The following is a 12642-nucleotide window of genomic DNA, read 5'->3' as shown; positions in this document are numbered from 1 at the left end:
TCACTCATGGACATATATACACTACCAGATGTAAAATAGATAGCTAGCGGGAAGCAGCCGCATAGCACAGGGAGATCAGCTTGGTGCTTTGTAACCACCTAGAGGGGTGGGATAGGGAGGGTGGGAGGGAGACGCAAGAGGGGGGAGATATGGGGATATATGTATATGTATAGCTGATTCACTTTGTTATACAGCTGAAACTAACACACCATTGTAAAGCAATTATACTTCAATAAAGATGTTAAAAATATATAGCGAGAAAATGCAAAAAAAGAAAAAAGAGGCCCTCACTTATGATGCTAAGTGAAATAAGTCAGACAGAGAAAGACAAATACAGAATGATCTCACTTATACATGGAATCTAAAAAAGCTGAATGCATAGAAATAGAGAATAGAACGGTGGTTGCCAGGGGCTGGGGGTGGGGGAAATGGGGAGATGATGGTCAAAGGGTACAAACTTCCAGTTGTAAGATAATTAAGTTCTGGGACATATTCTAATGTACAGCATGTTGACTGTAGTTAACAGTACTGTACTGCACACTTGAAAGATATTAGGAGAGTAGATCTTAAATATTCACACATACATATACACAAATTATATATATAAATATATACATACACCTATATACATAAATTACATATATATATGGTGATTATGTGAGGTAATGGAGGTATTAACTAACCTTACTGCGGTAATCATTTTGCAATAAGTACGTGAATCAAATCATCACATTGTACACCTTAAACTCACACGACGTTATATGTAAATTATTTTCTCAAGAAAATTGAAAAAAGAGAGAGAGGCCCTTGCGGCCTGGCAATCTTCAATCCAGGCTGGCTGACAGTCAGGTAATGTGCCTTGCCCAGTTGAAAATCCATGCCCCCTACCCTTGTTGAATTTGGTGTGAGTAGAGATAAAGACATGGGAAATGAGATTAGGGGATAAGCAGAAAACGAAGGAAGCTTATTTCTCCAGGTTCCTCCCAAACATTTCCTGCTAGGTGCCCTCTACACACAGGGTAACAAACCCCCCAATGGTAAGGCACCATCCACTGGACCCTCCTGGGAAGCACCCCAGCCTATTGTTTTATGATGCTCTGAGGTGAAGGACAGGATGTAAGGAGTTAAACCGATACTTTGGGCTAAGAGCAGAATTCCTCAGGCTGTTGCTAGGATTCGTGAACCACAAGGAAAAGTTCCAGACTCAAAAGGTCATAAACTTGACAAGATTTCTGGTATTAGCTACAAACTAATGGAATTCTTATGAATCAAATCCAGTGGCTGGCTGCCGGCTGGTTTAAAGAAATGTACTGCCAGGGGAATCCCAGCTTGGCAAACAAGGACCTGCGATTGCTCAACCCCTGAGGCAACTCCGCCACCCAGATAACTGCCCCCATGAAGCAGACGGTTTAAGTTGTAGGCATTCAGTGGGGCTCCTTCTCTCTGCCTCTCTTAGGGAAGGCTCTGGAGGAAAGGGACAAGGCTGCTCTCCCATCAGGCAGAGCCCGAGGCAGCCAAACTAACTGACCAAGTGACCCATTCTGCTGCCAGGGCAGGAGGTGCTTGCCTTTCCTGTCCAGCAGGATGTGGTCCTTGTTATGGGCCCCCTGGCCACTGCACAGTTCTTTATCTTTTCTTCCTTTCTAAATGAACGTACTGATTGTGATTATCCACCTTTCCCTTTCATATTATATACTGTGGTTTGAGAATGGTTAAGTTTGCCATTAATCATAGATTGCTAACAGATCATGAGAAGCACATCTAGATTAATTGGATCAAGAGAGACGGATCACCCCCAGGAACCCTGGTCTTGGAGCTGGATTCAGTAAGAGACCCACCTTTGAGCTGTCTTCTCCTTGGGTTCCAGTTTTGGTTGTATGGAGGATAATTTCACTTTCTTAATGGAGGGTGCTTTTCTAAACAGTGTATGTGTATGTGTGTGCACATGCTAAGTAGCCAAATGGTTGAAAGTAGTGGACTCCTGGTGGCTCTTTGTTTTGGTCTGCCAACATGGTTTTCTGTGCCTCTTCCTGATGGGGATCATGTCCCCCTCTCAATGCAACCCTGGTGAGGTTGCTGATCACATTGATCTGCCCCCAACCAGCCATACCAGTAAGCCCCAAACCCAAGGTAGGCTAATCATACTACCCTATCTCCTCTTAATAGTGATTCATCCAATGGAGAGTCACTTAGCTAGGAGAAGAGACTCCCTGAATTGAAAAACTGTCTGTTCCCACTGAAGTGGCTAAGCTGGGGCAGCTGGTTCCCCCCCAACCACCACCACCACGTAGCTTATAGTAGAAGAAAATGAGGCCAACTCACACTTAGAGAGGAGATAGAGACAGATAGAAAGGGACAGTCCTACTTCTGGTGTTGAGTCCCAAGTCCCAGTTTCTGGAGGCCTGGTGATGCCACTCTGGTTCTAATTCCATAAGTTCCCACCCCTCATCCTTTTCAGCTAGGGTTTTTTGTAGGCTAGTCTGAGATGTGTTTTTGTCACCTGTGACAATTTAAAAAGAAATCTCATTAACATACACTTGATGCTGCAGAGTGGACAGAGGAGAAATAAGGAGAACAGTCTTAGGCAGAAAATGGTTTTACCTTTTACCTGAGCCCAAACTGCACAGGAGCTTCTTCTCACCTATAAAGGAAAACACAGCAACACATATAATTGGGTGGCATGTGATTTCAGTTTAAATAACACACTTTAGCCCTCCAAGTTGCAGGGTTTTATCTCTTATTTTGGACCAAACGATCTTTAAAATCTCTTCTAGCTCTAACATCTTACAATTTAGCCTTATGATCACCAAGTGTTCAAAAGGACTGGCGTGGGCAGCAGAGACAGAAGTGATCTTAGGAATGGATGACCCTAAAGCTTTCCAATGTATCTCAGGAAGCACATGCTATGAGGAAAGAGCAGGGATGGTGGTAAGTTCCATGCCCCTTGCCAGCTCTCAGCAACTGGCACTGACTGCCTGGAGAACTACAGTATGTTGAAAAGGATTCTGGGGTCACATCCAGGTTCAGCAAGAAGTAGTAATGCATGTTATGTGCAAGGCTATGAGACGGCCTGGTATATACAAATACTTCACTTCTCTAGATGATATTTCCCAGGCAAACTCAGTTACCCAAAACATAGCCAAGAACCAGGAAGAAAGCTAAAGGAACATGTATGAAAGCTCATCCGTGGTAGAAGCAACCCACAAACTCATTGGAATGAAATACCTTCTCTTCTTCTCCCCTGCTGATATTATAGGCATATTTGTCTGTTAGGAATGCTAGGATTACCATTGATTTATGATACAAGTCAGCAAAAAATTCCCCAGAGGAAACCAAATAGTAGAGGTTAAAGAAAGATTCCTTCAACTTCATTAAGTAATTCTCTTTCAAGTGACAAGCTTAGTCATTCTGGGTTTATTTTATTAAAAATTGAAAAACTATATTTACACTGATAAATTCTGGGAAAAGCTTAAAATGTCCACAAGGTTTTGAATGTGACTAAACTTTGCCTTGATGCTTAGTGCATCAAGTGCATTTAATAAAAGATAACATGCAATTCCTATACACTAATGATGAAAAATCTGAAGGAGAAATTAAGGAAACACTCCCATTTACCACTGCAACAAAAAGAATAAAATACCTAGGAATAAACCTCCCTAAGGAGACAAAAGACCTGTATGCAGAAAACTATAAGACACTGATGAAAGAAATTAAAGATGATACAAACAGATGGAGAGATATACCGTGTTCTTGGATTGGAAGAATCAACATTGTGAAAATGACTATACTACCCAAAGCAATCTACAGATTCAATGCAATCCCTATCAAACTACCAATGGCATTTTTCACAGAACTAGAACAAAAAATTTCACAATTTGTATGGAAACACAAAAAAAACCCGAATAGCAAAGCAATCTTGAGAAATAAAAACGGAGCTGGAAGAATCAGGCTCCCTGACTTTAGACCGTACTACAAAGCTACAGTAATCAAGACAGTATGGTACTGGCACAAAAACAGAAAGACAGATCAATGGAACAGGATAGAAAGCCCAGAGATAAACCCACGCACATATGGTCACCTTATCTTTGATAAAGGAGGCAAGAATATACAGTGGAGAAAAGGCAGCCTCTTCAATAAGTGGTGCTGGGAAAACTGGACAGTTACATGTAAAAGAATGAAATTAGAACACTTCCTAATACCATACACAAAAATAAACTCAAAGTGTATTAAAGACCTAAATGTAAGGTCAAACACTATAAGACTCTTAGAGGAAAACATAGGCAGAACACTCTATGACATAAATCACAGCAAGATCCTTTTTGACCCACCTCCTAGAGAAATGAAAATAAAAACAAAAATAAACAAACGGGACCTAATGAAACTTGAAAGCTTTTGCATAGCAAAAGAAAACATAAATAAGACAAAAAGACAACCCTCAGAATGGGAGAAAATATTTGCAAATGAAACAACTGACAAAGGATTAATCTCCAAAATTTACAAGAAGCTCATGCAACTCAATATCAAAAATCAAACAACCCAATCCAAAAATGGGCAGGAGACCTAAATAGACATTTCTCCAAAGAAGATATACAGATTGCCAACAAACACATGAAAGGATGCTCAACATCTCTAATCATTAGAGAAATGCAAATTAAAACTACAATGAAGTATCACCTCACACTGGTCATAATGGCCATCATCAAAAAATCTACAAACAATAAATGCTGGAGAGGGTGTGGAGAAAAGGGAACCCTCTTGCACTGTTGGTGGGAATGTAAATTGATACAGCCACTATAGAGAACAGTATGGAGTTTCCTTAAAAAACTAAAAATAGAACTATCATATATGACCTAGCAATCCCACTACTGGGCATATACCCTGAAAATACCATAATTCAAAAAGAGTCATGTACCACAATGTTCACTGCAGCTCTATTTACAATAGCCAGGACATGGAAACAACCTAAGTGTCCATTGACAGATGAATGGATAACGAAGATGTGGCACATATATACAATGGAATATTACTCAGCCATAAAAAGCAACGAAATTGAGTTATTTGTAGTGAGGTGGATGGAGCTGTCATATAGAGTGAAGTAAGTCAGAAAGAGAAAAACAAATACTGTATGCTAACACATATATATGGAATCTAAAAAAAAAAAAAAAGGTTCTGAAGAACCTAGGTGCAGGACATGAAAAAAGACGCAGACATAGAGAATGGACTTGAGGACACAGGGAGGGGAAACGGTAAACTGGGACAAAGTGAGAGAGTGGCATGGTCATATATACACTACCAAATGTAAAACAGAGCTAGTGGGAAGCAGCCACATAGCACAGGGAGATTAGCTTGGTGCTTTGTGACCACCTAGAGGGGTGGAATAGGGAGGGTGGGAGGGATACACAAGAAGGAGGAGATATGGGGATATATGTATATGTAAAACTGATTCACTTTGTTATAAACCAGAAACTAACACACCATTGTAAAGCAATTATACTCCAATAAAGATGTTAATTAAATAATTAATTAATTAAAATAAAAGATAATATGCAAGAGTAACCAGTGAAGGGTATAGTTCAAGACACTGAGGAAGAAAAAGGACCTCAGACAGCAAGGCAGTTACTAGGGAACTGAGTGTATTAAAAGAGAGAAATTGAAATGGCAAGGTGAAGAAGGGAGTTCATTAAAATGGAGTGCCTTGATCAGATGTGCATTTTATGAAATACATGATGGCAGTAGTATGGAGCAAGGAGGTAGGTAGAATAAGAGACAAGAAAATGAGTTAGAAAATTGATGTTCAGACAAGAGATGTCAAAAGCTAAACAGTGTTAATGAAAGAGAGGAAAGGATGATCTTAAATGGCATTAATGTGATAGAATTGACACAATTTAATGATGGACTGCACAAGAAGATAAGAAAAAAGGGAGGAGACAAGAAGTATTCCTAGATTTCTGTCTTGACAACTGGGAACATGGTAATGATGTTTATTGGGATAGATATACAGAAGGAAAAACAAAAAGGGGAACTGGAAAACTCACACTTCCTGATTTACAAAGCTACAGTAAGCAAAATGGTGTGGTACTAAGAATCTAGTATATAGCACAGGGAACTCTACTCAATACTCTGTAATGACCTATATGGGAAAGGAACCGAAAAAGGAGTGGATATATGTATATGTGTAACTGATTCACTTTGCTGTACAGCAGAAACTAACACAACATTGTAAATCAACTATACTCCAATAAAAAGTAATAATAATAATAAAAAGTGTGGTACTGGTCTAAAGACAGACATACAAACCAATGGAATAGTATAGGGAGCCCAGAAATAAACTCTTGCATATATATCAAATGACTTTTTTTTTTGGCTGTGCCTCACAGCACGCAGGATCTTAGTTCCCCGACCAGGGATCGAACCCATGCCCCCTGCAGTGGAAGCGTGGAGTCCTAATTACTGGACCGCCAGGGAATTCCCTCAAATGACTTTTTTTTTTTTCAGTACGCAGGCCTCACACCACTGTGGCCTCTCCTGTTGTGGAGCACAGGCTCCGGACGCGCTGGCTCAGCGGCCATGGCTCACGGGCCCAGCCGCTCCGCGGCATGTGGGATCTTCCCGGATGGGGGCACGAACCCGCGTCCCCTGCATCGGCAGGTGGACTCTCAACCACTGTGCCACCAGGGAAGCCCCCCTCAAATGGCTTTTGACAAGAGTACCTAGACCATTCAATGGGCAAAGGAAATCTTCAAAAAATGGTGCTGGGAAAACTGGATAACCACATGCAAAAGAATGAAGTAGGACCATTACCTAACACCATATACAAAAATTAACTCAAAATGGATCAAGCCTAAATATAAGACTTAAAACTCTTAGAAGAAAACACAAAGGAAAAGCTTTGGGAAATTACATTTGGCAATGATTTCTTAGATATGACACCAAAAGCATAGGCGACAAAAGAAAAAATAGGCAAATTGGATTTCATCAAAATTAAGAACTTTTGTGCATCAAAGGACACTATCAACAGAGTAAAAAGGCAACTCACATAATGGGAGAAAATATTTGTAAATCACATATCCAGAATATATAGCAAGCTCCTAAAACTCAACAACAAAGAAATAAATCACTTCAAAGATGGACAAAGGACTTGAATAACCATTTCTCCAAAGAAGATATACAAATTGTCAAAAGTACCTGAAAACAAGCTCAACATCATAAATCATTATGGAAATGCAAACCAAAACCACAGTGTGAAGCCACCACACATCCATTAGGAAGGCCATCATTAAAACAGAAAACAGCGATTGTTGGGGAGGATGTGGAGAAAATGGAACGCTTGTGCCCTGTCGGTGGGAGTGTAAAATGGTGCAGTGGCTATGGAAAACTGTATGGGGATCTTCAAAAAGAATTAATAAAATTACCAAACGATCCAACAATTCCACTTGAGGGTGTATACCCAAAAGAAGTGAAAGCAGAGACTCAAAGAGATATTTGAACACCCATGGCCACAGGAGCATTATTTGCAATTGCCAAAAGATGGAAGCAACCCAAGTGTCCATCTACAGATCATGGATAAACAAAATGTTTATCCATACGTACAATGGAATATTATTCAGCCTTAAAAAGAAAGGAAATTCTGAAACATGCTACAGCATGAGTGACCCTTGAAGACATTATGCTAAATGAAATAAGACAATCACAAAAAGATAAATACTGTATGAGTCTACTTATACAAGGTAACTAGTCAAATTCATAGAGACAGAAAGTAAAAGGGTAGTTGCCAGGAGTTGGGGAAGAAGAGGAGGAATGGGGAGTTGTTTAATGGGTACAGAGTTTCAGTCTTGCAAGATGAAAAGTTCTGAAGATTGGTTTCTTAACAGTGTAAGTGTACTCGACACTACCAAATTGTTAGTTTAAAAATTGTTAAGATGGTAAATTTTATGTGTATTTTACCACAATTAAAAATAAATATTAAAAATTATCACTGCTAAATGTCTGAGTATTAGATGGTGATTGTTGCATTACCACCATCTTGTAAATATATTAAAAACCATTGAATTTGTACACTTTAGAATTATATGAATCGCATCTCAGTAAAGCTGTTTTAAAAAGAAAAATAAATAAATAAATCACTACTGATGTTAATATGTCTGCAACACTAATATATTTGAAACCCACAGGGGAAATAATAGCAATTCAAATATGTGAGTCCAAATATAAATTATTTCAAAGAACAAGCACGTGTTCCGCTTAGCTGTATGAAAAAGAGGCATCAATGACATCACAGGAAAGTTCCCTATAAACTAGAATTCTTATCGTAATCTCCCACTTCATTCCCTTTGTGCCCCAAATTGATATTGATCCATATTGAAGCCCTAACCCCCAATGTGATGTTATTTGGAGGTAGGGCCTTTGGAATGTAATTAGGTTTAGATGAGGTCATGAGGGTAGGGCCCACATGATGGGATCAGGGTCCATAAGATGAGGAAGACTGATCAGAGCTCACTCAGTCCCCACCACATGAGGACACAGCAAGAAGGCAGCTGTCTGCAAGCCAGGAAAAGGGTCCTCCCCGGGGAACCAAAGTAGCCTGCACCTTAATCTTGGACTTTCCCATCTCCAGAACTATGAGAAATAAATGTCTGTTGTTTAAGCCACGCAGTCTATGGTATTTTGAAATGGCAGCCCAAGACAACTAACACACCCTCCCAGACCAAAATCTCAATCTGAGACAGCAGCTCTCTGAGCAATCTCTAAGTTGCACACATATGGTACTGCCCATGTTGTCTATGGCTAGAAACACCAAGTCAGGATCTCTGGGTAATTTTCCAGCAAGGAGGCCTTGTCTAAGTCATAAACACCTTTGGAACAAATTCAGGGCAATATATTCTGGATTTTAGTCTTCCAATTCTTAATCCCTACATAATTGCCACAAAACACCACCAGAACTTTTTGCTACTTGGACATGTTCTTAGTTTTATATCAAGCATGATAATGGCACATGTAACTTGTGTCCTATACAGAATTTAATTGCGTGTTTCAGTTTTAAATATGTGATGAACCTTACACACAAGATGGCTCAAATTCATCAGTCAAGAGATGTTTCTATTAATATTATTTTTTCTAGTTTCCATTACCAACCGATATGAATTGATACCAAACCTTGAGTCCTCCTAGGGCAACCATCACAATGTTTCTTCTAGATCTTCCACCCCTGACTGACCCATCCAGCTCTTGCTATGTCTAGCTCATTATATTTATCTATTCTTTTTTTTTTTTTTTTGGCCACACTGCATGGTAGATGGGATCTCAGTTCCCTGACCAGGGATCAAACCCGCACCCCCCTGCATTGGAAGCACGGAGTCTTAACCACTGGACTGCCAGGGAAGTCCCCATCTATTCATTCTGTAATGAATATATCGTTGTATGTCTCAAGAAAGAACCAGCACTGGAAAAACATAGCCTTTCTAAGGACGGAGAGACGAGAGTGAGGCTTACGCAATAGCCAAGGAAATAACGGAAGCAGAAAATAGAGCCAGAAAATAGTGCTGAACTTAATCTGCCCCTCCTGCTGGCTTCCTGGAGAATGAGGAGAGGCAGCAGTCTGGCAGGAGTATGGGGAAGTGACAGAAAGATCTAGATGTTCCTCTCCAACTCAGGCTTCAGCAGTGCAATAGGATGAGGGCATTCTTGAAGCTTCTTAAAGAAGAACCCAAACTAGTTCAGTCCAAACAGGTCCCCCAGCAAGTTCAGAACATCAACCTCCAAAAAGGTTTCACCTGCTCATCCTTTATAAAGTGAAAAGATTCAACACATTCTTATTGTTCTTACAAGCAGTGTTCATCTCAAATATTGGGAAAACAAATGTGCAAATATTTAACTTTCACATGAAGAGGAAAATATAGAATTCACAAGAGTTTTTAAAGAAATATACCTTATTCCATTCACTTGTGATTCGTAATATAATGCAGTAATCATTCCCTATTTTCAAGGGTGCATTATAATATTTCCCATAGTACAGCCTGTCTCCGATAGATATCTCCATGGCATCATCGGGAACATCCTTGGCCAGCAGTTCTGCCGTCACATATCCATCAGCACCAGAAGCATTGCTAAAGAATGAGGTAGCCTCTTCAGAATCACAAACAAATGTGCTTTGGAGGGCCAGAGGAAGCACTAACACCTGATATGAACTGGAAGAGAAAAGAAAATGTCTATCAGATCCTTGCTTGGGGGATTCGTTCATTCATTTATTCGTATTTGTTGAGCACCTGCTATGAGATCAACACTTTTCTAGACACTGGAGATGCAACACTGGATAAAAGTCCTTGCCCGTGTGGGATTTATGGTCTGACGGCTCCCACCGTCATGGAACTCCAGTTGGAACCAGCAGTGTTAATGCCAGATGACACTGGGTGAGGGATCTCTCCAAGTTCTGGCTGCAGATGGCTATCCGGTAAATCCTCTTTAGCTGGGAGAAGTTGCTGCACGTATAACTACCTGGAGTATATGTGTCTTAAAGTTGATCTAATCAGTGATTTTCAAATGGGCAAATAAAGCCCAGCTGTGGAAAGGGTTTAGCAGTCACATGGAGGCCAAATGCCTACAAGAGTTAATGCACTAAGTCTGCAAAAAGGCTCCACGCAATCACATGGGGTATCTAAAACGGAACTCACGTGATTTACATTCCCTCCAGTTCGCTACTGATACCAAAGTTCCTGTGAAATGAATGAGAAGCATGGAGTACAGATCACCATGAGTTCATCTAGTCTAACAATATCCTGAAAGAGCCGGAAAGGGAAAATCTCATATGTTCCCTAGATGTGGACAAAGAAACAAACTAGCAACCAGGTGTCATTTTTGTCATGTGTTTTAGTATTATTTATCCCACCAAATACAAAATCTGTCAGTGAAAGGAAGTGTAAGAACAAAAACACTCTGAGAGACCTACTAGAGCATGGACTTGAGGATATGGGGAGGGGGAAGGGTAAGCTGTGACCAAGTGAGAGAGTGGCATGGACATATATACACTACCAAACGTAAAATAGATAGCTAGCGGGAAGCAGCCGCATAGCACAGGGAGATCAGCTCGGTGCTTTGTGACCACCTAGAGGGGTGGGATAGGGAGGGCGGGAGGGAGGGAGACGCAACAGGGAAGAGATATGGAAACATATGTATATGTGTAACTGTTTCACTTTGTTATAAAGCAGAAACTAACACACCATTGTAAAGCAATTATACTCCAATAAAGATGTTTAAAAAAAAAAACACTCTGAGAATGAATCACGCCTTTCTTTTTATTCCCATCTATTTGGGACTCATCTCCTGCCTCTAGTATAGTAGGTGTTGGGATGTCTGCTTTTTCTGTCAGGCTTGATAGCAAGGATTTGAATGATTTACTCTTTTTTTTTTTTAAGTTCATAGGGGTGCTTTTTTTTTAACATCTTTATTGGAGTACAATGGCTTTACAATGGTGTGTTAGTTTCTGCTTTATAACAAAGTGAATCAGCTATACATATACATATATCCCCATATCTCCTCCCTCTTGCGTCTCCCTCCCACCCTCCCTATCCCACCCCTCTAGGTGGACACAAAGCACCGAGCTGATCTCCCTGTGCTATGTGGCTGCTTCCCACTAGCTATCTATTTTACATTTGGTAGTGTATATATGTCCATGCCACTCTCTTTGTCCCAGCTTACCCTTCCCCCTCCCCGTGTCCTCAAGTCCATTCTCTACGTCTGCGTCTTTATTGAATGATTTACTCTTGTATCCTTGCAAATCCTTGCACAGCTCTTCGGCTGTGACTGATTCCTCACTAATGTTTCTTGAGTTGAAATTTCAGTAAAGAAGAAAAACATGCATCAGCACCAAATACGATTAGGGTAATTTCCAAAACTCATTAGCACACATAATTCTATTTTACCAATAAGTATACGCTTCCTGCTCCACATTCCTAATGCCCTATCTCCTGCTTCCTAAGAGCTCATGAGTTACTAGGTTAAGAAAAGGGAGTCCTCCCCAACAGCAGGTGTTGGATTTGGAAACTATCCACCAACCAGGCTCCCCAAATTCCTAGGTGTCCTCAGGCCCCTGATTTCCACAAAGTTTCTGGGTTCACTTTCAGCATAGGGCTTTCTACAAAAGGGACAAAGTAAAGTCTGCAGGGCAATGACTTGCCACTGTCATCACCAGTAAACATTTACTAAGCCTCCACTGCCGACAACGGAACACTTATAACAACAAACTTTCCTGGGGACTTGAAGACATCCCTATGAATCGTGGCCACAGGTAAGAAAGTAAATAGGCAGCAGACTCCATGCTGTCCGTAAGCACATCTTCAAGTCCCTCTCACCTTTCCATGTGGGTGGTGATATTCAAGTGCAAGTTCAAGGCTCACCTGAACTCTTTTGGTTCTGAACGTTGCCCAGTAGAGGCACCATTCATGACGCATAAAGCGGTATCCCCAATTAGCATGATCATAATCACCTGAGTTGCCTGATAATTGTACAAATTCCCAGCCCCCATCCCAGATCTACTGAATCAAAATCTCCAGTGGAGTCTGAGAATTCATACAGCTGATAAAGCACCCCAGGTACACTTGTAAGCTGGCAAGTGTGGGAGACGCTAGCATGAAGAGAGCCCAGCCACAG

The 12642-nt window shown here is 40.7% G+C and overlaps 1 protein-coding gene across 6 annotated transcripts in view; it reads right to left on the bottom strand.

Moving 5' to 3' along the window:
- The window catches only part of SUSD1 (sushi domain containing 1), a 142786-nt gene that overhangs the window by 27041 nt on the left and 103103 nt on the right, over nt 1-12642 (bottom strand). For all 6 annotated transcript variants that reach the window (XM_060014326.1, XM_060014327.1, XM_060014325.1 and 3 more), the window contains 2 exons: nt 9926-10184; nt 2602-2641 (listed from right to left, as the gene is read on the bottom strand). In XM_060014326.1, the coding sequence (XP_059870309.1) occupies nt 2602-2641; nt 9926-10184 (299 nt within the window). The remainder of the gene's footprint in view (nt 1-2601; nt 2642-9925; nt 10185-12642) is intronic.

This window comes from Delphinus delphis, chromosome 6 (genome assembly GCF_949987515.2).
Source record: "Delphinus delphis chromosome 6, mDelDel1.2, whole genome shotgun sequence".
NCBI lineage: Eukaryota > Metazoa > Chordata > Mammalia > Artiodactyla > Delphinidae > Delphinus > Delphinus delphis.
The sequence above is the reverse complement of the archived record's forward strand: the minus strand, read 5'-3'. Positions and strand labels throughout refer to the sequence as shown.